Source organism: Dermacentor variabilis, chromosome 6 (genome assembly GCF_050947875.1).
Source record: "Dermacentor variabilis isolate Ectoservices chromosome 6, ASM5094787v1, whole genome shotgun sequence".
Classification (NCBI taxonomy): Eukaryota; Metazoa; Arthropoda; class Arachnida; order Ixodida; family Ixodidae; genus Dermacentor; species Dermacentor variabilis.
In genome coordinates, this window is record NC_134573.1 from 420,085 (window position 1) to 447,775 (window position 27,691).

General features: G+C 48.2%; 1 protein-coding gene across 3 annotated transcripts in view; it reads right to left on the reverse strand.

The window, feature by feature from the left end:
- LOC142584566 (polycomb protein SCMH1-like) overlaps positions 1-27,691 on the reverse strand; it is a 389,046-nt gene that overhangs the window by 21,893 nt on the left and 339,462 nt on the right. Inside the window, exons 12-13 of one of the 3 annotated variants that reach the window (XM_075694673.1) lie at positions 27,086-27,288; positions 9,596-10,652 (exon numbers count right to left, since the gene is read on the reverse strand). The exons of 1 other annotated variant lie outside the window; for it this stretch is intronic. In XM_075694673.1, the coding sequence (XP_075550788.1) occupies positions 10,515-10,652; positions 27,086-27,288 (341 nt within the window). In that variant the 3' untranslated portion in view covers positions 9,596-10,514. Of the gene's footprint in view, positions 1-9,595; positions 10,653-27,085; positions 27,289-27,691 lie in introns of those variants that run through there. One more of the 3 variants, XM_075694672.1, reaches the window with a different exon arrangement.

The window sequence follows — 27,691 nt, forward strand, 5'->3', positions numbered from 1 at the left end:
CATTACAGCAGTATGAATAAGCATTGAGAAACACAGGCCGGGATGTCCAACTTCAGTGTGCCGGGCTTTTTGTTAACTTTGGGCATCCATGACTCGGCGCGTCACCAGATGCCATTGTCTACAATCTATCTGAAGATCACCCATGGGGATGCATCAAAGTGAACTGCCCATATAGCTTAAAGGATGCCGACTAGGAAACTTATGACAGCCAGGGACGCTTGTGTAGATTTCAACAATCTGCAGCACCCTTCTTTGAAAGTACAACACCCGTACTTTGCCCAAGTGATAGGTCGAATGGGTGTAACAGAGTTAACATGGGCAGATTTTGTCATTTATTTGTATAACTTTTTGTGTGTGCAAATAATCAAGTTTGACAAGGATGTTTGGTAACAAATGAGAGTCAAGCTGGACGAATTTTACTTTGTGACCATTCCGCCACACTATGACAGGAAAATGTAGAGTCTCTTTGCACAGTGGTGCAGAAATTTCTAAGGGTGCGCATATAGCAAATTTTGAGACAGAATAAAATAGTACCAGAAGTGAATTGAAGTTAATACTTTTCAAGTGTGGAATAACCATCAGGCTAGCATGCACATCTAAATATGCACTAAGAAAGCTGGCTAGATTGTAGAGGTGCAGCAGATAGGGAAAAATGGGTTATCCACAGCACTTATGCCTGTGTAATGCATCGCCTGCTGCTTAGCACCTGCACTGCCTTGAGAAATGCTGAGCCAACCATGCACTTTTCTAGAAAACTTTAACGTGAATGGTATGGTGCAGCAGCCCATTAACTAATTCAAACCGGGCTTGGGAACTGAACTGATCCAATGATTCTGACACGTCTGACTAGTCTTTAGTAAACAACTGAAATAACAGTGGCTTGAGATGCCCTTTATGACAATAAGCATATTGTATGAGCATTAGCACAAGCTGCAATGATTCAAGGCACTGCAAAGTCCATTATACTTTTAAAATGAGCTTAAACTCCATAATACATAACAGAACGTTAAAGTGCATGCGACAGAAAAGGGAAAATAAGTTTATTTTCAGTGTCTTTGAATGTACTCAACAACATGCATTTGTATGGAAAAACAGTTTTTTGTTTGGTGAATAACAAGAATAATGCTGCTGCCTTTTCACAAATTTCACATTTGCTGCCTATTGGCTCATTCATGGTCACTCAATATCGTGGTCTGTAGGTTGCTCAACAGAGTACACACTGACCAGATCTGGTTGATTATAGGGCCGAGAGAGAAGGGGAAATTATTTTGTCGAAGATGCAAGTCTTGATGCGCTGTATTCTCCTCTCAATGTGAATGCACAGAGATGCAATAGCTGCTGTTTCTTGTACTTCTGCAACACTGAATTACCCTTTTGTCAGAAATGGTGGCAAGTTCAGCCCAACACCCATCGTTACCAGTAAATCATTGATATTGAAGGCTTTGTCTGCCATCACAGTGTCTCCTGCGTGAAAGTTCCTCTCTAAAAAGCCACTTATAGTTGCAAGTTCTCTTTCTGAGATAGATCCCATGTAGAGGTCGGAGAGAAAGCTAACCAGTCCATTAGGTGAAATTCCTATGAGTCCTTGAAAGTGTTGGCTGACTTGTATGATAAGTTCCTCATTGGAGAACCATAGAGCTTGATACTTCTCATTAGATTTCATTTGCGTCAATAATTACACGTGTTATGGGATGTTCTAGCTTGAATTCTTCAGGCATAGTTGAATCGACATCTCGTGCTAGCCATCATGGCATGTCTCCGCTTTTCGTACAGCCAATTAATTCAGGTTGCAAATATTCTTGACACTGTGCTTGGAGAAATGTAAAAGTGTGCCAAGGGCATGTGGGAGAGGCCTACCCACAGCTTGACAAGAGTCAACAGGAGTTGGTTTTCTTGGGAGAGCTTGTGCCGGTGGCCCCGTGCTTTCGTGGGGGTGAATGGGCTAGTGCCCTCACTTTTTGTAGCTAGAAGTTGTAGCAGTTTCTTGAAGTGTCCATATTTGGCAGCCCAGTGTAAAACTGAATAATGCTGTCATCAGCTTGAAATCTTTCAATGCAAAATTTCTATTTCTGTTCATTTGCATGTGACCCATTTCCCTTCAGTTTTTTCAACTGTAGCCATGTACTTGATCATTTGTTGCTTGCTCATATGTGTGAGAGATGGTTTCTTCCTCTGCTAATGTAAGCTACATCCTTGTTTTGGCAAGCAAGTCAGTGCAATTTTTCAGCTCTTGGGACTGCTTTGCTAGACTTCTCTCTTTAGTTTCATTAGCACAGCACTGCAGTTCTCGTGTTTGGATTGATTTTTCACTCGAAGAAGCTCTGCTGTTTTTCTTTCAGTTGCTGTCGCACTCAAACAAGTTCTTGTCGACAGGAGCAACAGTTTTTTTCCTTGCAACATGCAAATGTTTTCAGGTGCTGCATGGTCTATTGTTGAGCCGGGACACTGGCGGTCTGCATTTTCTGCATCTTCACCTGAAGGTGCAAAATCCATATGAGCAAGCTCACTATTGTCTCAGAGGTTTCTTTCTTGCAAATGTTTTGTAGGACGGGGCAGAGAAACAACCTTTGAGAAAGGGAAAGCTGAAGGCACCGCACTGTCCCTAAAATACTGTCGCCCACTTGCTACATTTGGTACAAAGTCATGAAGTGTGAAGCTTGGAGCACTTTTGTCGTTCATCCCAGGGTAATTTATTCCTGGGTCCCCCCTAATGACATGGATCCACTTGCAACGCAGCATCTTGCCTGTGGGGAACTTGTGGAATGTGACCTGGAGCAGCAATTTCTTTAGTTCATTGTGAACAAGGCACCCGTATTGCGCGCCGAAACATCAATCTGTTTTTTGAATTTTTTCAGTTGGCGAGTGTACGTTTATTCAGCCAGGTGTTCATATAGGGCAATGACAGTGATGGTTGCTGCAGGGACAGCAGCAAAGTGCTACCGTGCCAGAGGAAGGTGGCCTTATCTTCCAAGAAGATATCATCTTACACACAGATGGTGCGTGTTTATACGGACAGGCTGTTTCAGACTCCACACTGTGTTATATGTCATAGGTCAGCAGTGTGGGAGAATACTGACTAACACTCAGCCACCATAATTTTTCCAGGCCTTGCATTCACCCACGTTCACGCTCACCTCCACTCACACTCGCAAGCGCCCACTCACGCTTGCACTAACCTCCACTCACACTCATTGGCACTTACTCGCACTCACGTCCATTCACGCTCAATGGCACTCACTCGAACTCACCTCCACTTACAATCACTGGCATTCACTGGCACTCACCTCCGCTCACACTCACTGGCACTCACTCACACTTGCACTCACCTTTGCTCACACTCGCACTGACCTCCACTCAAACTCACTGGCGTTCACTTGCACTCACCTCCGCTCACACTCACTTGCACTCGCCTCCACTCACACTTACTGGCACTCGCACTCATCTCCACTCACACTCAGTAGCCCTCACTCGCACTAACCTCCGCTCACACTCACTCGCACTAGCCTTCGCTCACACTTGCTGGCACTCATCTCCACTGACACTCACTGGCCTTCACTCGCACTCACCTCCGCTCAGACTCACTGGCACTCACACTTACTGGATCTCACTAGCACTCATGGCTTTCAAATGAGTGCGAGTGAATGTGGGTGAGCGAACTCATGAGCGAGTGTGCTGCCCTCTGCCACTCACAATTCGTGTATATTGTCACGTGCACTTGTCTTCATCAGCCGACACTTTCACCGCCTAATAAATGTTATCGCACAGCGCAAGGACGCACTTGCATGTGTGGGAAGTTTCGGGAATGTTATCGACGGTTCCATCCCCTGTCTGTGACCGAACCTTGTGTAATCTGATTGCATGTGTGCACGACGCGAATAATGTACAACTTTGTGGAAGGTGCATCGATCCCAGCGATTAGTCTGGAACATTCGACGACCGATGTATAAAAGCAGACGCGCTTGACCCGTTGATCAAATTTTCAACGATCGCGGAGTGTGTTCGCCGCTATCATTGTTCTTTGAGTGTAGCCTGCTTTTGAGGGCACAAGTTCGCCCAATAAAATGCCAGTTTCTATAATCACAGTTTGGCTACCTTCTTCACTGCCACTACTATGTGACATCTGGTGGAAGTGCTTGTGCGTTCATGTACCGAACTTCCCAGCAAAGCTGCGATCCAAGCCCGAAGCCCGAGGACAAAACCGACATCGCCCAAGACCAACATGCTAGCCGCAGACTGCAAGGACTGCCCCCAGAGCATGGACTTCTACCTGAGACGACAAAGAAGATCGTGGCCAAGACAACTCCAATGGCTGCCCAGCGTCCCCCGTTGTCCTGCAACAACCTCGGAACCCACCGACCTTCCACGGAGCAGCTACTGAAGACCCGGAATCCTGGCTGGAGACCTACGAACGAATCCCGACTTTCAACAACTGGGACTCTGACGACAAGCTGCGGCATGTATACTTCGCCTTAGAAGACGTTGCCAGAATGTGGTTTGAGAACCGGGAGTCGACCAAGACAACATGGGACCTGTTCTGTAGCGGCTTCCTGCGCACCTTTACAAGCGTCGTGCGCAAGGAAAGGGCCGAAGCCATGCTGGACGCCCGAGTGCAGCTACCTAACGAGAACGTTGCCATATTCACGGAAGAAATTAACCGCCTGCTCCACCACGCTGACCTGGATATGCCCAAGGAGAAGAAAGTCTGCCTTTTCATGCGTGGTGTGAAGCAAGAACTTTTCGGCGCAATGATACTAAACCCACCGAAGACCGTAGAAGAGTTTCCTCGCGAGGCCACCAGCATCGAGAAGACACTCGAAATGCGGAGCTGGCAATTTAACTGCAGCACAAACTCTACCAACTACACAGGAATTCAAACTCTGGCCACCGACGATCTGCGCGAGACTATCAGAGCGGTCGTACGGGAAGAGCTGCAGAAGTTGTACCCTAGGTCGCAGCCTCAAGTAGCCTCAATCGCCGAAATCGTCAAAGATGAGCTTGAGCGATCCCTTGGAGTTCCTGAGGTGCAACCAGAATCACCGCAGCCCCAGCCGGAAGCGATGACATATGCCACCATCGCCCGCCACCAAGGCCTCCCTGCACGACCGCGCCAGGGACCTTTAACGCCACAATTCCGTCGTCCACCGCCGCCGCCGCAAGCACGCCCCCGGCCGTCGCCCAGCGCTGCTACGCGAGGAAGACGGACATTTGGCGCACTCCTGACCACCGCCCACTTTGCTACCGCTGCGGAGAAGCGGGTCACGTCTACCGCCGATGCCCATACCGGGAAATGGGACTGCAAGGGTTAGCCGTTAACGTGCCACGACCACAGCTTGGTGAACGACCTTGTGATATCACTGACTACCTCGCCGCCACTCAGTGGAGCGCTCGACGACCGTCCCGTTCGCCATCACCAGGCCACTACCTGTCGCCGCAGCGCCAACCATATACTGGCCAAGCCTGGGGCCGGTCTGCGAGCCCATATCCGGAAAACTAAAAGCAGCAACCGATGGAGGTGTGGTTGCTGTTCGTCGAACTGACGAAGATCCTCCGTCAACGCCGAAGACGCCGAAGACACCATCTCGACGACATAATAATGACACGCCGCCGTCTCGACAAAGTCAGGAAGCCAAGACTACACCGACGAAAAATGACTTGACGACGCGACGTACCAGCTTCAGTTCAACACGACGCAGCCATGATCTGATGCCAAGACCTAACTGCAATGCCAGACAAAGAACCACCTACTTCGGCGTGCTTCTCGACGGCCACGCAGTTACTGCCTTAGTCGACACAGGGGTCGATTACTCCGTAATGAGTGGACACATTGCCGCCCAGTTGAAGAAAGTTAATACCGCATGGGAAGGCCTTCAAATTCGGACCGCTGGAGGACACCTCATCACGCCGACTGGAATCTGCACAGCAAGAACAACCATTCATGACCGGACTTACCCTGCTACCTTCATTATCCTTCAACAGTGTTCACGAGACGTCATTCTCAGCCTGGACTTCCTGAACCAACACGGCGCAATCATCGACCTGAAGTCGAAGTCGATAACGCTGTCAGAAGATCGAGCGATACCGCCAAAGAGCTCTCGAGCACGCCTTAAGCATGCTCGAAAGTCAAGTCATCATCCCGCCTCGCTCCAGCATTGTCATTTCCGTCGGCACCAAAACATCTGCCGACATAGAAGGCGTCATCGAGGGTGACCAACGTTTACTGCTAGACCGTGAAATTTGCGTCGCAAAAGGGATCGCTCGACTGCATGGAGGGAAAACTGAAGTGTTGCTGACAAACTTCAGCCAGGAGTTCAAGCACATCAACAAGGCCACGACGATCGCGTACCTGGACGAAATTCTGGAAACCAGTAATGCGTTTGTCCTCTCAGATTCCGCCGCATCTACCCAGACGACCATGGTTCTCGAACCAGACTACGACATTAATCCAAGTCTCCCCATGATTAAGCAACAGCAGCTCAGAAGTCTGCTCCGACAATACAAAGGCTTTTCGATGTCATCGAGGATTCGACAAACACCAGTCACCAAGCATTGCATAGTCATGGAGGAGTCCACTCGACCACTCCGCCAGAGCCCTTCTTACCGAGTTTCGTCATGAGAATGTGAAGCTATAAGAAAACAAGTCGACGAAATGCTGCGCCACGACATCATCCAGCCGTCGAAACACCCGTGGGCATCCCCTGTTGTCCTGGTGAAGAAAAAGGATGGAACCTTATGTTTCTGCGTCGATTATCGTCGACCGAACAACATCACAAAGAAGGTTGTATACACCCTACCACGGATAGACGACGCATTAGATCGGCTCTGCAACGAAAAATACTTCTTGTCGATGGATCTCAAGTCTGGCTACTGGCAAGTCGACGAAAGAGATCATGAAAAGACCGCCTTCATCACGCCAGACGGCCTCTATGAGTTCAAGCTCATGCCATTCGGGCTGTGCTCGGCACCTGCAACGTTTCAGCGTATCATAGACACGGTGTTAGCAGGATTGAAGTGGCAGACCTGTCTTGTTTACTTGGATGACGTCGTCGTCTTCGCTGGAAATTTCAACGATCACCTTAGGCGGCTTACGACAGTACTAGAAGTCATCAAGTCATCAGGACTCACTCTGAAGCCAGAAAAGTGCCGCTTCGCTTACGATGAGCTTCTGTTCCTAGGCCACATCATCAGCAAGTCTGGAGTCCGCGCCGACCCGCAGAAGACAGCTGCCATCGCAACGTTCGCGCAGCTCATCGACAAGAAGGCAGTGCGCAGATTCCTTGGCATGTGTGCCTACTACAGGCAATTTGTCAAGGACTTTTCACGTATTGCTGAGCCGCTGACACAGCTAACTAAATGTGACGTCGAGTTCAAGTGGGAAACGCCGCAGGCAGATGCATTTCAAGAACTCAAACAACGCATGTAGTCGCCGCCTGTACTTGCCCAAAGATAAGTAATGCTAACCATAAATAAAAGAAACAAATATCTGATTTTACTTACATTATTAATGACACACTTCTCACTTGTGTATTTCAGGGTAAATATTTAGGTGTCACTTTAACACATGCTTTCCGACGGGAATCCCATGTTAACCCCACAACCTCAAGTGGAAATCAATGTATATGCTGAGCCCCAAAGCGACTCATCTTTCCGAGAAGACGCCTTCGTCTTGCACCAGAAGATACAAATCTGCTGGCCTACAAAATACTTGTTCCACTAGTACTGGAGTACGCCTGCATTGTTTGATTTATGTACACAAAAGAACTCATAAGAGGAGGTGCAGAGGAAGGCAATAAAGTTAATTTATAATAAATACAAGTTAACGGATTCATCGACTGAATTATTAAAAAGAACCGGTTTATTAACAGTGCAAATTAGGGCAAATCTAGCACAAATACAGTTTTATTCATGGTGACAAAACCATTGACACATCCGTACAAAGTTCTTTGAATTGTTCTAGGTCAACACGCCACAAGCACTCTAGAGCACCTAATGAATACACCTTTAACTCATATTATTTGAAATATTCACATTTCTTTAAAACAATTACAGAACGGAATGAACTTAGTCTTTCCATTACTGACGCTTTATATCTAAATAATTTCATGGCTTCGAGTGGCCGCCAAACAGCATTTGCTCGGAACTTGCTCCTCGTTGATCATCGAGGAAGGAACGGCACGTAGACAAGACGACGTAAAACAAACTGGTTTAATACATCGCTACGGGCTAGCAAAGATCGAGCAACAGAGTGGTGTATGCCAGCAACTACAAAAGTTAGAAAGTTAGAAGCAGAGTTCTTATCTACAGAGCAACGCACTCTTTCTTTATATCCCTTACGGGGTTCTGTCTTGACAGCACTGGAGTCTGGAACAAACAATTCCAATGCGTCTTTGTGCTTTGTAGGACGCATTGGCCTTAAATTTTGTACACGCGCGTGGCGTGCCATCCATTTGGTGTATTTGAATGAAAAAAATAAGCTATTGCACGGCGTTGCGCGCGTGCATAAAGGACGCACTGCGGGCACAGGCAAAAGCAAACAAAAATACTGCGCGTGCAACATGGGGGATGGAGGGGGAGCAGGTAGCGAGCCGGTCAAGTCGCTATAATAATTTTTAAAAGGCTGCTTTAGAGGAGGTGTCGCACGGCTGTTGTTCCTGTTGCCGTGACCTGCCCGAAAGGGCCGTAACTGAAGGGCACCTTGTCGCTAGCGTCAAAAAGAGTGGCTGCATTAACTCAACCAACGGGAGCCATGTAGAGATTCACACGGCGGTCTGGAACACGAGCACGGTTAGTAACCTAGAAGCCCCCATGCCTGGAATCCTGAGTAAGTGTCTAGAGCGCCGGGTCCCGCGTGATGCCCTTGCGCGGAACTGCCGTGCTGCGCCACTGCTGTGCCGGACCCGTGGCCTTTCAATGCTCGGGAAGCAAATGGAAAGCCAGGGGCGTCTGCTACTCGCTGTAGTTTTCTTGCGTTCAGTTTCAATGCAAGACAGTTGGAGGCTATATAACTTCAATGGTGTGGTACGGCATGGAACTTACCCGTCTTTAACCGTTGTCTTATTGCTGGGCCAGCAAGATAATGGAAAAATCATGAGTCGAATGGCATCAGCGTGGCCTAGTTCTGGTGATGGAGTTTGAAAATGGTAATGTGGGAGCTGGTACGTGCATAGAAACACGCAAATTCTAGTCGCAAGCACAAGGAGAGAACGAAAACAAGGTTATTCGCATGAGTAATTGGGCAAAAGGGCGATGCACGCAATAGTTAAGAGTAACGAAAAAAAAAAAAAACTGAATTGCTTGCGCTGTCAACTGCAATACATAGGTGCAGTTACAGCTTCGCTCACTACTAGGAGCTTTCCAGTCACGGTTGCCAGTGGTTAACAGCTATATCCAAATGTCTTCATTCGACACTTTTGTTAGCCTCGACTAGTACTTTATTATCCAAAGGGCACCAAAACAGAGCTTAAGGGAAACGAGATAAAGAGCAGAGACAGCCATAGCACCATAATCATGTCAGCTTATTTCGCTTCAGAGATAGCGCGCAGCAACCAGCTTCGCCGTGCTTAGACGAAGCTTGTAATAAATGCAGACATTAGAAATAAAAGCAATGCCAGGAAAACTTTATTCCAGAAGGTTTTACACAAAGAGTGTCCCACAGAAAGAGACATTACAGATATCCAGATAAAATTAAATTAAAGGCATAGGTATACCAGCATTTTTGCTGTATAAATTAAATAACTGCCAAATAAAAAATACGGCAAACAACGTACAAACGTAAAAGTGTTATTTCAAATACTACTTTAGAAAATTGTTCAGGAATACAAACCTGCTCTATATAAATAAATATAATCAACAAATATAGAAATCCCCTATGTTCCATGCCTGACAAAAATATAAAATGAGACAACAAATATTCATTATAAACAGGTACAGAGTGGACGTTTTGGAGTATGCTGGGGTCAGTCTTGCATCGGCCTTGTGTCTTTCTATAGGGATCACTGTACATCAATAAAAAATATTCATCCGAGGTGCTGGGATTGCTTCACCATAAAAAGTGTAATAGATGAGAATGTTTAAAACAGATTCAAATAATCCAGTTTCATGTACAGCAGCTTAACTTCAGATATTTTGAATATTCACGGTGGTTGACGTTTGCACGTTTAAAAAGCATTGCAAAAAATTGGAGATGAGTAGTTACATAGAAAGCAATAATTTCACCGGCAAGTGAATGCCGCGAATGGGGAACCCGACCGCAACTTCCCGCTTTTTGCTGACGAGTTCACTAACGTCCATGCATGATGCTTTTGTGATGAAGCTCCCGAGTACTGAAACACTTTGTGAAAAAGTTCTCAATATGTCTGGTAAATCTAAAGAGATGGCCAGATGGGTACAGAAGCCTCCCTTGTCCCGCAGCTAGACGTGTGTAATCAGCTGCGCTCAGCTGGCTAAGATATTCCTTCCTGGTTAGTAGAATATCGCGACAGTGTTCACTTACTTTGTTTTCAGGACAAACTTTGTAGTCACATAGCTGCAAATGTAAAAAATGAGCCTTTCATCACTTTTTTGAGACGCGTTAGGCGTGATCCAGTTCTGCACCGGACTGGTTGCCTTCTTCTATCAGCCTTTCGATCAAGCCAGATTTTCGGGCTTTGAACCACCTGCATCATATTGAAATCATCATTGGCTCTGAATTCATGCAATGATGCAATGTCTAGCAATGCGGCAAAGGTGCATGACTGTGGAATGAGTGAAGAGAAGGAAGTAAAGAAACATCGGGAGCGGTGATGCAATGTGGGGACGAATGCCCCATGATAGCTCAATATGGGAAGCGAGAAAGGTTAGGAGACTGGAAGTGAGGATGTAATGTGGAGACGACATTACTAAGATTAAGCCGTATGATTAAAAAGGTGCGGGGGCTTTACTTTACGTATAATAGGTCAATGAGAAGAGAGAAAGGAGCGAGGTCTGGAGCTGATGTGACATGGAGACATCTGGTCAACCCGTCAGAAGCTTTGAATCTTACATCTGCGTCATCTGCATTTGTTTGGCCTCTCCTCCTTTCAGGAAATTTTCCATTTATACACAAATTAATATTTTTCTAGATTGAAATGAATATATATAACTATTACTGGCCCCGCCGGTTACGCATTTATTATGTGAAAGTTTGTTACAACAGCTTTGTTATATAATCTGTGAGTCTTCTCATAAATCATCAACATGTAACTTGTCTCATGCTATCATATGAAAATGGCCCGCCAGTGGGATAAGCATAATTTATTGCTTAAAGTAGGATTGTTACGTAAACTAGCAAGTATTTATTGTGCATGACAATGTTATGTGTGTTTGCATTAAATTACCGCCCTTGATGCACTGCAAATATTTCTATTAACTTTAAATATCAGCACTGCTATTGCCTTCAATGACAGTAAAATGTGAACAATGTACATCCTTATAAGTTGTCTCTTTTCATTATGTAATTACAACGACGTGTTAGTTGATCAGCAAGTATAGTTGCTATGTACGAACCGACGAGCATACAGAATAAATTGCTAAATTTACTTTCATGTTACGAAGGAAACAGCAGAGCGTGGGAGGCGGTCTAGTAAAGCAAATCCTATGCATGAAATAAAACAAAGTAAATGAAAGGCGCAAAGCGTTAGCATGTGCACGCTGCTTATATCTGCTTCGTTCTCCTGGTTATGCACGTCATCTTGTGCTTATTCTATTTCGCAACACATTTACGTTTGTCACGCCACACTTAGCTCACAATGAAGTGCACGCTGAATGTGTGCCAGAAACAGCCCCGTAAGTGAGGACCATTGAGGTGACAAACCTGCAAGCATAGAAGGAAATATACAAAATTCTCGTATTTACCGCACACAAGCGCATTCTCTGTGCGGCGAGTTGCTGCAGTATTATCTTGAAGTTACGTAGTATATTATAGGAGCTTAATTATCGCAATGTTGGCTAATAGAGACCAAATATCAAGCACACAGCAGACGCCCGCCGCTGTGGCACAGCTTCCACAGCGGAGAAAGCCCACGGGTGCAGCAAAGCTGCGCGGCGGCGTGGAAGTTCTCCGGAAAAGCTTCACCCTCCCAGTATTGTAGGTCACCCTAGCATGGTTTGGTCTAATCAGGAACGCAGGCACAAGATCGAACCATAAATGGGCATATCCGCCTCATGCTCACACCAGCAAGCAGCCAGTGCCAACTTGTCGTGTCAGCAGACGGGGAGAAGAGGTGAGCATCCAAAGGAAGAGCAGGCGCTGGTGGTACAGGGTCGTCCTTTATGAAAGGGAACACGCGAGCGCGTGGCCAGTGCTCTGTGGAGACTGCTTCGAGCACCAGCAACAGGCAGCAAGGGGAAGCACGTGTGTTTGTAGCGCCAGCTCTTGGTGGCCAGAATAAGCAGGCACAGCTGATAGACAAGCGGCTGTTGCCTGCCTCCCACGCCAGGCGGATGCGCAACAGGCGAGGCCTGCAACCAGACGCTGCTAGCAAACCGCACTAGGTACGCTAGCACATTGGAAGCATGCAAGGAGCAACATATGCCTGCTAGTTAATAGGCAGTCCCAGCATATTTTAATGCGGAAGCATTCTTTGGCGAGTACCGAAGCAAGATCTGTCCGCCATGCCAAAAGTATAATGCCTTGTATCTGCACAAAAAGGCGCAATGTGCGAACTTTCTACATTTATTTATTATAATAATGTAAATGTAGGTGATTGGTAGCTTTATAAGCGATGACAAACAACTGAAAAAAAATTGATTGGTGAGGATAACTCTAGAGATAGAAAATGCCACAGAAAATGCATGAAGAAGCCATACGGTAGAGGTAGGCAAACTTGAAATTTGGGGGTAGGCCAACATAAATTTGGGAGTGGGCCAATTTAAATTTTGGGATGCGCCAACTTAAAATTTGGGGCTGTGCCAACTTGACATTTGGAGAAATTTGGAGGTGGAACAACTTGAAATTTGGGTGAAGGTCAATATAAATTTAGGGGTGGGAAAATTTATATTTCGGGGTGGGCCGGCCTAAAATTTTGCAGTGGACCAACTTGAAATTTTGGGGGTGGGCCAACTTAAATTTGGCAGTGGGCCAACTTACATTTAGGGTATGCTAATGCACGCTTTGTGCAACTACAACAGAGTTTCTGCATACTTCTTTTTGCAGTATGAAGCCCTGGCTGCCCACTCCCCCCCACCCCCCATAGCATGAATAAACCTCACCAGATTTGTAGCGGTTTAGGACAGAAGTGGGCACTAAAGTGAAACTTCAACTTGGGTAAATAAACATATTTCATTTATTATTCGGGCTTAGTTATTTCTATAACAATGAAATTTGGCTAAATAATTAATTAACCTTAGTTAAAGTTATGGCGAAGGTGTTTATACCTGTAATTAATGATTAATATTACTTATTTAGATCTATTCTCAGGGAACCCTTAATTCTTGATTAGGCTACGCTGATTTAGCCTTAGTAATTTTTTATGAGTCTAATAATTTAGCACAAGTCGATTTTATTTAGCCTCGGTATTCCTAATTACCCTCAAATAATCACTGTTACGTTTAAATATTTTTATTGTAACTAATCTTATAAGTCTTTATTAACCTTATTTACACTTATACCTCTCAGTACTCACCATATATAGTCAAAATCACGTCTCATTAGTCCGTAGTCATAAGGCATTCTCATATACAACTCCGTAGGACATACCGTAAAAAACGGAATATAGGTCGAACTTTTTTTTCAAGAAACCATCGCGAAAAGTCGACCCTCGACATATACCGGACATTGGCGGAAAGACTACGGAAGTCTTGCAACAATGGGCGGATGAGGTAAACAGCCGCCATCGCCATCAGCAGCAGCGCGGCGTGGCGTGGCGACATTGTAGCACCGGGCAGAGAGGCTAGTAGCAAGATAGCATTTGAGGAGCGATTGAGAAAAATGGGGGAAATTCGGTGGGCTAGGAAGGTTTTCAGTTACTTATACACGAGGAATGTCGACACGAGGTGGAGGAAGCGAACTAGAAAATTGACAAGCAAATACTTGGGCAGTAGCGGGGGAACAAGTAAGGAATCATCTGTCAAGAAAAAGGTTAAGGAGGCAGAGAGGGGTATGTGGAGTACAGAGATGCAAACCAAATCGGCATTGGAGACATACAGGACGTTTAAGCAAGAAATAGCCAAAGAAAATATTTACGACAACTCTAAGGGAAGCTCATTGTTGTTCGAAGCCAGGACAGGTGTACTGAGGACTAAAAGGTACCGAGCCAGATACCAGGAGATAGATTTGGTGTGCGAGGCGTGTAGAGAGGAGGAGGAAACGGCGGAACACCTGATACTTGCTTGTAAACAACTTCACCCTGCAGTTGAATCTAACGGGGAACTATTCAAAGCCTTGGGTTTTAAAGACAGTGAAAGTAGAATAGACTTTGAACAGGTAGAAATAACTAAACGGAGGCTATCTGATTGGTGGACAATATCAACGCAAAAGTAAAGGAGTAAATACATAGGTATGCATGCATATAGAACTATTAAAGGCTAGGTGGCGCGCGCCGCCGCCGCCCGATTCAAAGGGTTGAGCCACAATCATCCATCCATCCATCCAACCGTCATTTTGTGTTTGCATTGTTTCACATTTTGTTTAAGAATGAGCGGAAGCCGACGGCAATTCACCGTCGCCTTCAAGAAAAAGGCGATCGAGTACGCGGAAGCTAACGGCAACCCGGCGGCACAGCGCGAATTTCGAGTGTCGGAAAAAAGCATTCGCTACTTGCGGAAGCAGAAGCAGCTTTTCGTTGCTTGCAGCAACCAAAAGAAAACTTCATTTCGTGGGCGGACTGCAGCGTATCCAGAACAGGAAAACAAGGTTGCGGATTTCGTCCGGGAGCTTCGTGCAAGATCGCTGCCTGTGACTGCTGAATCCATCCGTTTTAAAGCGGTAGAGATCGCGCGCGCCTCTGGACTGACGAGGGTGCAATTCAAGGGCTCGCCATCCTGGGTGCGGCGTTTCACGAAGAGGAAGGGCTTTGAACTATGGTGCCGTACTTCTGTGTGCCAGAAACTGCCCGAAGAATTCGAGGACAAGCTAATCGAGTTTCAGCGATATGTAATTGCGCTTCGGCAGCAACGCGACTACATGATAGGACAGATAGGAAACGCTGACGAAACGCCAGTGTGGTTCGATATGCCCTCAAGCTGGACTGTTTCCGAGAAAGGAGCCAAGCAAATCAAGCTTCTAACAACGGGCAACAAGCACTCGCGGTTCACTGTGATGCTCGCATGTACAGCTGATGGGAAGAAGCTGCCCCCTTTCATCATTTTTAAAAGAAAAACATTGCCGAAAGAGGAATTCCCACGCGATGTCATCGTCCGGGTTAATGGAAACGGTTTTATGAACGAGTCGTTGATGCTGGAGTGGGTCTGGCTCGTCTGGAAGCGGCGACCTGGTGTTCTCTTTGAGCGAGCGAACATGCTCGTTCTGGACTCATTTCGAGGCCACCTCACAGCCAACGTAAAGCGGGCCCTGTGCGACGGCAAGACGGACCTCGTGGTCATCCCTGGTGGACTGACATCTGTGCTGCAGCCACTAGACGTTGTGCTAAATAGGCCGTTTAAAGATAGAGTGCACGAACTCTATAATGAATGGATGCTGGGCGATAACCCGACTACCCCCACCGGCCGCCTGCGACGTCCACCGCTTGCGACTGTTTGTGGCTGGTTTGTGGCTGGTGTTTGTGGTCATCGGCGTGGAAATTTCTCACCGAAGAAATGGTGCGCAAGTCTTTCAGAAAATGCTGCATAAGCAACGCGCTGGACGGCACAGAGGACGATGCTCTATGGGACGTGGGCAGCGAGAAGCACTCGACATCAGACTCTAGTTCGGACGACTCTGATTCGGAGTAGCGCTTGCGCACTTTGTGTCCTTCTGTGTACTGCACACCCGGCCAATTTTTAACAGCATCACGCGACCATCGACCCGCGTGTTCGTCAGCACCTTATCATCATGGCACGGAGCGGCGAAATAGCGAAAGTAAGCGCATGTGTACACATGCGCGTATCTCGTTTGTTTCGCCGCTCAGCGCCGTTAATAAGGTGCTGACAAGCACGCGGGTCGATGGTCGCGCGATGCTGTTAAAAACTTAGCCAGGTGCACATGCGAGCAGCATATAATACCCCTGTCACACGTGTCACCCCTGTTTCAAGCAGCGCCGGCGCGGCGCTGCTTGAAAGTATTGCTGTCGCGTGCTGCGGAACGATTTTGAGATGTTTTAGATGGTATTTTGTGAAATTTACGCCGTGTCCGTTCATATAAGGTCGTCAGGGAAGCTTTTCGGTGAATCGGTAACTACAGCAGGCGGAAATATCATTTGGGAGCGCAGAAATGTGACGCGTTGTATAAGCCGCGGTGTACGCACATTATCAGTCGCGGTGTGTGTATGTGTTGTGAAATATTTTAGTTATATCCGTTTTAATTCAAGAAAGAAACCCGGTGTCTCTGTATTAGCAGCATGTAATGGCAAATCTGCTCAATATCTGATCGCTTGGCGTAGGGAGCAAAGCATAAACATAAGAGCGCATGCTCGTGCACGGCCAACCTAAGGCAACCACGAAACATCTAAGCGGCAGCCGCACTCAAATATTTGTGATGCACTGGCATCGTTCTCGCGCATTTCAAGTCTAGTAGGCTTCAAATTACCATATGTCTACGCTAGCCTTCCTGCATGAGGCCGATGGCGCTGCTCAACACAGCGATCACTGCGGTTTGTGAACCAGCACGGTACATAAGTAAGCTGTGCGCTTCGGCATTGCCTTTTTTGCCTGCATACAACCATAATATATGAAGGATCGCATAAAAAGAATGCGATGCCTATTTTTGAGGACAAAATTTCCGTAATGCGTGTGAGTGCGTCGTAGTGAACGGAACAAACACAACCGAAAAAGAAATTCGGTTATCATCCTCTTTCTCGAAAAAGCAAGAGAAAACGGGCTAACGCCGCAATAGGGCCTCGCATAGTCACGCCGCACAACGTTTATAAATATATAACCGCTGATGCGGTATGCTTGGACCATGCGGTATACAGAACAAAGATATATGTAATCCAGCACTTACCACTGCTTAGGACGCTCGCGCAGTTCGTAAATAGTCCCTTTGCTGGACAAGCGTAATTCAGACTGTAAGGTATGCTGCTATCACTTGCCAAAACTATTTTATTCAGGTGCGGAAACCTCACCCATCGAACCAAGTAGTCACGCAATGTAACCTGCAGCGAACAGTTTGAACGCTTGCCAAAGTAAATCATCACAGCTCCTATCGTACGTAGCAGAACGGTACCCACGATCATGCTGTTATGATCGTCACGTATGTTTCCGCAGCTTAGAAATAAGAGGATAATACTGCAATAAGGTCACATTAGTGACTGGAACATTCAGAAATACACAATTCATCTCCGAGGCTGATTGTAGACTCGAATATGCGCGCACACATCGTGCTGCGTGTTCTGTCCACCTCAACGCCAGCAGAAATTCCGGCCATGACGCCTTAAACCACTTCAGCACGTCTCACAGAACCGTTTACTACGTAGAAGACGCACGTCATACTAAACAGACCGCACGACCGCGAAAACAAACGCCAGAAACTGCCGCCAAGCGTATACCTGCCATGCAAAAGACCGCTTTCACCCAAGCCAGTATGGCGCTGCTCATAGGCGGCGCCACTGCGTTCACAATATGGCAGCGCCTACGAAAAAACGGTCTATCGGCCATGCCTGGTTATTCTAGCCGCCAACAGATAACTCCACAAGCAGACGTGCTTCCCCTTGCTGCCTGTTGATGGCGCTGTAAGCAGCCACGGGCCACGCGCTCGCGTGTTCCCCTTCATAAAGGACCACCCTGTACACACACGCACGCACACACACACGGCTCGCATGACTTCCAACAGTCATGTCTCGGCGACTCGTCGGCACCTCCCTATATCACAAACATGGGGCGCGATCGGAGATATTTTGTTCGATACGCGTTCTGTTCAGTTGCTGCAACGTCACAAAGTTGCAGTATGTAAAATTTGTGACAGCGGGGCGGAGAGAGCAGCCAATCAGGAAGCGGTGACCTTCCCGGAAGTTTACCTCCGTCGTTTGTCGTCTGCTTGCAAACAGTATACTACAAAGCCAAATATTTCTCGTCTTCCAATTGAATGAAATCTTTATCTAAAAAAACATATTTTTTCTTCTCAAGCCCAAACACGTTTTCAAATAGTAGTACGTGTGACTACTGCAATTTATAACTATTAGGTTCTTTGCGTCGTCCCTTGGTGGTGTCGCGCAGAGCGAGAATGAAAAAGAAAAAAAAAAAATACGACGGGAAGAGTGGCGCACTTTTCAAGAGGCAGCGACTACATCACAGTGGCTCGCTGGCACCGATGAGGTTGTCAATTTCTCTGTACAACCAACGAATTATTTGTTTCGAGAAACAAAACGACGCCGGAATTCACTTTCTGCCATTTCTTCAAACGCGTTTCGCACCGCCACCCGCTCTCCTCCTTCCTCTAGAAATGCCAGCGCAACAACCGAAGTTTCCAACGGAAGCGCCATTTTCTAGAATTAAACTATGAATTGGATTCAAACGTGCCATACCGCAGCCGAAAAGGCCGCCTGTTGGATCCAATCCAATCCACCAGACGCGCCATGCGAAGCCGTATGATCGCTCCAAACTTCTCAACTCCTGTCGCCTTCGGACGAAATGCTCGGTGGGCGGATGATTGACAGGAGCGTGTCGTCATTTTGACGTCACCAAAAACGGGGCGGCGCCCCGTGGCTGGCGACGTCGGCACGGAGTAGGCCAATCGCGCGCGCCGGTAACCGAACGAACGCGCCGAACAACCATCTCCGATCGCACCCCTGGTGAATATCATAAACATGGTGAACAGCCCAGAATACCTGTAATCCTAGAATTCACACGAGTAGGCACGTCGAACTGCGCATAACAGAATCTGTTGGCTTTTGTGTTTGTGCTATCATTTGAGACTATTCTTGTGGTTCTGCAAAGTGTAATTATATTTGAAAAGTAGCACTGCTAAGCTCGAGGACATGGGTTTGATCCCTGGCTGCCGGGGCCCCATTTTGATGGGGGAAAAATGCCAGAACCCCAAGTGTTCAAAGTTAATCCAAAGTCCGCCACTGTGGCGTGCCTCTTAATTATATCATGGTTTTGGAAAGTAAAACCCCGGAAATTATTATTTGAAAAGGTCGTTGAATCATGCGTAATGCATACACCATAAAGGCAAAATTTTAAAATAATCCACCCCTCCCCCCCCGCTAGCCCCCTCTCTTGCTAGGCCTACGACCACTGGAAAAGTACTTGGTAGAGTTCCAGTGGCATGCTCGTTAGCCTGAGTTGTGAAGATGGCTATTTGTTTTTGTTTCTCCCGGGGCCACAGAAAATCGGTTGTTGGTGTTGTTGGCGTCTGCTACCCATGAGCGAAAATTTCTGATAAAGGCAATAAATAAATAGAAGATAACCAGAAAATAAAACTTGGGGCCGGGGATTCGACCCCAGGAACTAAGGGTTCCGAGACCAGCACGTTAACCCATTCAGTCACTGCATTTTTTTTTCTTTATTGCCGAATTCAGCCACTGTCGGTCGATGGTGCACACGCCCTTAAACAAGGTTTTATATGAAAGAAGTTAGGATGTGGCACATGTACATGCCTTCGATGCTGCATCCACTTCCTCTTCAGTATGGTCCCACCAACAACAGCCTACCGTGATTTCCGATGCGAACGTAGCACATTTACGCTATCGCATTCCACTGTTAAAAGGAACTTTATATGTCTTCAACTGCTGTGCTAGCTGTGATATTCACACATGTACTTATCTTTATCAGACGACCACGTTTCGCCACCTTACAAATGTTATCGCACAGCACGGGACGCGCCTGCATGTATCCGAAGTTTCTGGAAAGTTATCGATGCTTCTATCCGCTGTCTGTTGTTGCCGAACCTTATCTTATCTGATTTCATCGCCTGACGCGAATGGTGTAGAACTTTGTGGAAGGCACGTGGGTCCCAACGATTAGTCTGGAACATTCGACGACTGCTGTATAAAAGCCAACGCGCTTGACCCGCTGATCAGATTTTCGACGATTGCCGACCGTGTTCGCCGCTATCGTTGTACTATAAGTGTGGCCTGTTTTTATGGGCACAGGCTCGCCCAATAAAAGTTAGTTTTGTCTTTCAAAGTATTGCTACTGTGTTCTTCAACGTCACCAGCACGTGACATCTGGTGGAGGTGCTTTTCGTTCATGTACCGGACGCCCCCGACAAGCCGTGATCCAAGCCCGGACCGCAAATAGAACACCAACGTAGTCCCGGACCATCGAGCAAGCCGCCGTCTTCAACAGCTGCCCCTGGAGCACGGACTTCTACCTGAGAAGACCAAGAAGATTGTGGCCAAGGCAACACCAATGGCAGCCCCGGTGTCCCCCATCGTGTTGCAGCCCCAGCCCAGGGAACCACCGACATTCTGCGGTTCCATATTTGAGGACCCGGAAACCTGGCTAGAAACGTATGAGAGGGTCGCTACGTTTAACAGCTGGGCAAGCAACAACAAGCTGCGACATGTCTATTTCTCATTGGAGGACGCCGCCAGGACGTGGTTCGAGAATCGAGAAGCCACCTCGACGACGTGGGACCTGTTCCGAAGCGGCTTCCTGCAACCATTTACAAGTGTCGTGCGAAAAGAGCGAGCCCAAGCTCTACTGGAGACCAGAGCGCGGCTGCCAAATGAGACAATCGCGATCTTCACTGAGTAAATGAGCCGTCTGTTCTGCCACGCCGACCCGGAAACGTCCGAGGAGAAGAAAGTCTGCCTACTGATGCATGGTGTAAAGGAGAAACTTTTCGCCGGAATGGTAAGAAGCCCACCGAAGACTGTCGACAAGTTTCTTCGTGAGGCGACGAGCATCGAGAAGACACTGGAATTGCGGAACCAGCAATTCAACCGACGCACCAAGCCAACAAGCTACGCCGGAGTTCAATCAATGGCCACCGAACATGCGCGAGACCATCCGGGCAGTCATACGAGAGGAGCTTCAAAGAATCTTCCCTTCATCACAACCTCAAGTGGCCTCAATCGCCAAAATTTTCAAAGAAGTCCAGCGATCGCTCAGAGTTCCCGAGGTACAACCACAATCATCGCAGCCCCAGCCAGAAGCGATGACCTACGCTGCCGTAGCCCGCCGTCAAGGTCCCCCTCCACGACCGCGCCAGGGCCCTATAACGCCGCAATTTCGTCGTCTGCCGCTGCCGCCACCAGCACAACCACCTGTCGCCCAGCGCAGCTACGCGAGGAAGACGGAGATTTGGCGCGCCCCCGACCACTGCCCGCATTGCTACCACTGCGGCGAAGCCGGCCATGTGTACCGCCGATGCCCATATCGCAACCTGGGATTGCGAGGCTTAGCCGTCAACGCACAGCGCCCGAGGGAAGGTGAACGCCCTCGTGACATCGCCGACTACCTCGCCGCTACTCAGTGGAGCCCTCGACGGCTGTCCCGGTTGCCGTCACCAGGCCGCTACCTGTCGCTGCAGCGCCGTCCATACACTGGCTCAGCACGGAACCGCTCTGCGAGCCCATATCCGGAAAACTAAAAGCAGCAACCGATGGAGGTGAGGTTGCTGTTCGTCAAACTGACGAAGATCCTCCGCCGTTGATGAAGACGACGAAGAAACCATCTGGACGACCCAATGACGACACGCCGCCGTCCCGACGAAGTCAGGAAGCAAAGACTACACCGACGAAAGACGACTTGACGACGCGACGTTCCAGCTTCAGTTCAACACGACGCAGCCATGATCCGATGCCAAGACCTAACTGCAACACTAGACAAAGAACCACCGACCTCGACGTGCTTCTCGACGGCCACGGAGTTACCGCCTTAGTGGACACAGGGGCTGATTACTCCGTCATGAGTGGACACCTCGCCGCCAAGTTGAAGAAAGTTAAGACCACATGGGAAGGCCCTCAAATTCAGACCGCTGGAGGATACCTCATCACGCCGACTGGAATCTGCACGGCAAGAATAACCATTCATGACCAGACTTACCCTGCCACCTTTGTTATCCTCCAACAGTGTTCACGAGACCTCATTCTCAGCCTGGACTTCCTGAACCAACACGGCGCTATCATCGACCTGAAGTCGAAGTCGATAACGCTGTCAGAAGATAGTGATACCGCCGGAGAGCCCTCGTAGTCACCACACCTTGAGTGTGCTCGAAGCTTAAGAGAGCATCCTGCCTCGCTCCAGTATTGTTATTTCGGTCGGCACCGAAACACCCGCTGACGTAGAAGGCGTCATCGAAGGCAACCAACGTCTACTGCTAAAACGTGAAATTTGCATTGCAAGAGGGATCGCTCGACTGCGTGGAGGGAAAACTGAAGTGTTGCTGTCAAACTTCAGCCAGGAGTTCAAGCAAATCAACAAGGGCCTGATGATCGCATACATCGAGGAAATTCTGGAAGCCAGTAATGCATTTGTCCTCTCGGATTCCACCGCATCTACCCCGACGACCATGGTTCTCGAACCAGACTACGAAATTAATCCAAGTCTCCCCATGGTTAAGCAACCGCAGCTCAGAAGTCTGCTCTGACGATACAAAGGCTGCTTTTCGACGTCATCGGGGATTCGACAAACACAAGTCGCCAAGCATTGCATAATCACCGAGGAGTGCGCTCGACCACTCCGCCAGAGCCCTTACCGAGTTTCGCCGAGAGAATGTGAAGCTATAAGAAAACAAGTCGACGAAATGCTGCGCCACGACATCATCCAGCCGTCGAAAAGCTCGTGGGCATCCCCTGTTGTCCTGGTGAAGAGAAAGGACGGAACCCTACGTTTCTGCATTGATTATCGTCGTCTGAACGAGATCATGACAAAGGTCGTATACACCCTCCCACGAATAGACAACGCATTGGATCAGCTCTGCAACGCTAAATACTTCTCGTCGATGGACCTCAAGTCGGGCTATTGGCAAATAGAAGTCGACGAAAGAGATCGCGAAAAGACAGCCTTCATCACCCCAGACGGCCTCTATGACTTCAAGGTTACGTCATTTGGACTGTGCTCGGCGCCTGCGACGTTCCAGCGCGTGATGGACACGGTTTTAGCAGGATTGAAATGGCAGACCTGTCTTGTTTCCTTGGATGACGTCGTCTTCGCCGGAAATTTCGACGATCACCTTAGGCGGCTTGTCACAGAACTAGAGGCCATCAAGACATCAGGGCTCACTCTGAAGCCAGAAAAGTGGCGCTTCGCTTATGGTGAGCTTCTGTTCCTAGGCCACGTCATCAGCAAGTCTGGAGTCCGCCCTGACTCGCAGAAGACAGCTGCCATTGCAAAGTTCCCGCAGCCCATCGACAAGAAGGCAGTGCGTAGATTTCTTGGCATGTGTGCGTACTACAGGCGATTTGTCAAAGACTTTTCGCGCATCGCTGAGCCGCTGACACAGCTAACTAAATGTGCATGAAGTTCAAGTGGAAAGCGCCGCAGGCCAACGCGTTTCAAGAACTCAAACGACGCATGCAGTCGCCGCCCATACTTGCGCACTTCGACGAGCATGCCGATACCGGAATTCACACTGACGCCAGTAGCCTAGGCCTCGGTGCCGTCCTAGTCGAGAGAAAAGATGGACATGAACAAGTGATAGCTTATGCTAGCCGGTCGTTGTCAAAAGCAGAAGGCAATTATTCTACAACTGAAAAGGAATGCCTCACCATCGTTTGGGCTACAGCGAAATTTCGCCCTTACCTATATGGCAGGGCATTCAACGTGGTCAGCAACCATCACACATTGTATTGGCTAGCTAGAAGTACCCTTCAGGACGGCTGGCACGGTGGAGCCTCAGACTACAAGAATACAACATCACTGTAACATACAAGTCCGGACGAAAACACTCAGATGCCGATTGCTTATCATGCGCCCCCATTGACCCACCACCACAAGATGACGAGGATGACGATGCCTTCCTTGGAATAATAAGCGTGGAAGACTTTGCCGAACAGCAACAAGGAGACCTGGAGCTAAAAGCCCTAGTCGAGTATTTGGAAGGACACACTGACGTCGGCCCTAGTGCATTTAAGCGTGGATTGTCTTCGTTCGCGCTTCAAAACAACCTACTCGTGAAGAAGAACTTCTCACCAGTCCGCACCAGCTACCTTCTTGTTGTTCCGTCGGCGCTGCATCCAGAAGTACTGCATGCCCTACATGATGATCCTACCGCTGGGCACCTCGGTTTCTCCCAGACGCTATCGAGGATACAAGAAAGGTATTACTGGCCGCACCTAACCGCTGATGTCGCCCATTACGCCAAGACATGCCGAGACTGTCAGCAACGCAAGACACCACCGACAAGGCCAGCGGGATTACTACAGCCGATCAAGCCTCCTTACCGACCTTTTCAGGAGATCGGGATGGACTTGTTGCGACCGTTTCCGACATCAACTTCCAGAAATAAGTGGATCGTCGTGGTGACGGACTATCCCAGCCGCTTCGCTCAAACTAAAGCTCTACCGAAAGGAAGCGCAGCCGAAGTGGCAAAATTTTTCGTCGAGAACATCCGGCTGCGACATGGTGCTCCAGAAGTCCTCATCACTGACAGAGGAACGGCTTTTACAGCAGAGCTCACGCAAGCCATTCTGCAATACAGCCAGACAAGTCACAGGAGGACAACTGCCTATTATCCGCAGACGAATGGTCTCACGGAGCGCCTCAACAAGACCCTCGCCCACATGCCAGCAATGTACGTCGATGTCGAGCACAAGACGTGGGATGAGGTCCTGCCGTACGTAACATTCGCTTAGAACACGGCGGTGCAAGAAACAACCCAGATCACGCCATTTAAGCTGGTTTTCGGTAGGAACCCAACGACGACGCTCGATGCCATGCTGCCATACGTCACTGACGAGGAAAATCTTGACGTCGCTACCTATCTCCAGTGCGCCGAAGAAGCTCGACAGCTCGCCCGCCTACGGATCAAGAACCAGCAGCATACCGACAGCCGACACTACAACCTCCGACGACGCTTCGTCGAGTACCAGCCCGGCGACTGTGTTTGGGTATGGACCCCGATACGCCGACGAGGACTGAGTGAGAAACTATTGCGGCACTATTTCGGACCCTACAAGGTCATCCGACGTATTGGCGCACTGGACTATGAGGTCATGCCAGACGGCATTTCGCATTCACAGCGGCGCCGTGCACGATCTGAAGTGGTCCACGTGGTGAGCCTTAAACCCTTTTACAGGCGCTGACGAACTTCCTTATTTTGTTGTTTTCTTTGCTACGAGTGCTTTTCTTTATTACTTTCGTTTGTTTGCAGCATCGGGTCGATGCTTTACAAGAGGGGGGTAATGACATGTGTACTTATCTTTATCGAACGACTACGTTTTGCCGCCTTACAAATGTTATCGCACAGCGCAGGACGCGCCTGCATGTATCCGAAGTTTCTGGAAAGTTATCGATGCTTCTATCCGCTGTCTGTTGTCGCCGAACCTTATGTTATCTGATTTCATTGCCTGACGCGAATGGTGTAGAACTTTGTGGAAGGCACGCGGGTCCCAACGATTAGTCTGGAACATTCGACGGCTGCTATATAAAAGCCGACGTGCTTGACCCGCTATCAGATTTTCGACGAGCGCTGACCGTGTTCGCCGCTATCGTTGTGCTATAAGTATAGCCTGTTTTTGTGGGCACAGGTTCGCCTAATAAAAGTTTGTTTTGTCTTTCACAGTATTGCTACTGTGTTCTTCAACGTCACCACCACGTGACAATATACTCCCCCATGTTAATACCACCGTCTACTCACGCTCACTCACTCGCCTTCTTACTCACGTCTGCTAAGACTCACGAGCACTTACTCGCATTCATACCGTCATTCACACTCATATTCAGTCAACTCAACTCACAAGCGCTCACTCACATTAACACTCACCTGCACTCTATAACTCAGGTTCACGCTCACCTCCACTCAACCACGTTCACACTCACTTGCACTCACACTCACGTTCGCACTCACCTCCACTCGCTCACGAACACCACGTTCACACTCATTTCCACTCACACACACAAGCACTCACTCACGTTCACACTCAGCTGTACTCGCACTCACTCACGTTCACACTCACCTCCGCTCACACTCACTCACACTCGCACTCACCTCCACTTGCGCTCACTAGCGCTCGGTCGCACTTGCACTCACCTGCACTCGCACTCACCTCCACTCACACTCACTGGCACTCACTGGCACTCACCTCCGCTTACACTCACTGGCACTCACGCCTTTGAAATGAGTGTGAGTGAGTGCGAGTGAGTGCACTCATGAGTGAGTGCGTCGACCTATGGTTATATGTATAGCAAAGTTCTCCTCATGTGCTGCAAATCATCAATGTATTTAGCGGCAGTTTGTGTAGATTTGCTGCTGAAACTAGCACATCAGGTTTTAGTGTTCAGGCAAGGGTGTACACGCAGCCAGTGGGTGCAAAGTTTGGCAAACTGTGAAGTCGGGTGCTTTTCATCTGCTGAACTGAATTCTGGGGGTTTCACATACCAGAACCATGATCCAATTATGAAGTAGAATGTAGTGGGGGGGCTCTGGAATAATTTTGACCCCCTGGAGTTTTCGCATTTCATCCTCACTGAAATGTGGGTGGTGTGACTGGGTATCAAACCCTGCGACCTCGTGCTTAGCAGCGTAATGCCATAGTTACTAATCCACCACAATGGGTACTTTTCGCCTGCTAATGCAGAAGATGTCACGTAGTCTGCTCGGACTGCTTAAAATCCAGCCAGCAACGTGCAGCACAATACGTCACAACCTGCCCTGCACTATACTTGTCTGCATGAAGGGCAATTTAAATGCATGTGTAAAGAAAAATGAGCCCTAATGACACGCGAGGACAATGTGAAGCTTACTTAGCTGCAGCTAAAAGACTCCTGTCATGCTGAACAGTTAATTGCATTTTTGAACAACCACATGATTAGGGGAGATGTCTATAAACTGGACACAATTCTACAGTGTGCGTGGCTATGAGGGACTCACGTGTCTCCGAAAGAGGTCCGAGTGTGTTGCCAGAGCTGCATCCAGGCTGGATATGTACCGGATAACGTCCTCAATGCTCCACTCGGAAGGCGGGGACGAGGGTGGGGGACCAGGCTTGGCAGCAGGGGAGCTTAGCGCTGCGGCCACGGGAACCCCTACGGGCCTCTGCGGCCTTTCTGAGTGATGGTTTGTTGTTGAGCTGGCTGCAAGGTTGTTCACAAGAAGGCATATGCAACTTGCACACAGCAGTCGAATTCAGCTATTCGGTATATGTTAGCTTGCAATATGTCTAGCTACAAGCCTCACAATATGACTCAAACAACAAGAAGAAGGAGAACTGAGGGGCTCGATTTTCGCTAGTCAGAAACATGTGAAGCCAACACTTAATGAAGCCAAGGAAAGTATAGAGAAAATTATTTGTTGTTTTTATTTCAAGTGTAACAATTATTAACTAGAGAAATAAAAGTAGGTGAAAAAACAAATTGCGGAATCCTCTGCATTATGCGTGTGTTGCTCTACTAATTGAGCTATGCTGTTCCCATGTCCATGCTTAGGTATGTGTGCTCCTAAGTGTTAACACACTCAATGCCCTTTTTCTTGGGACTC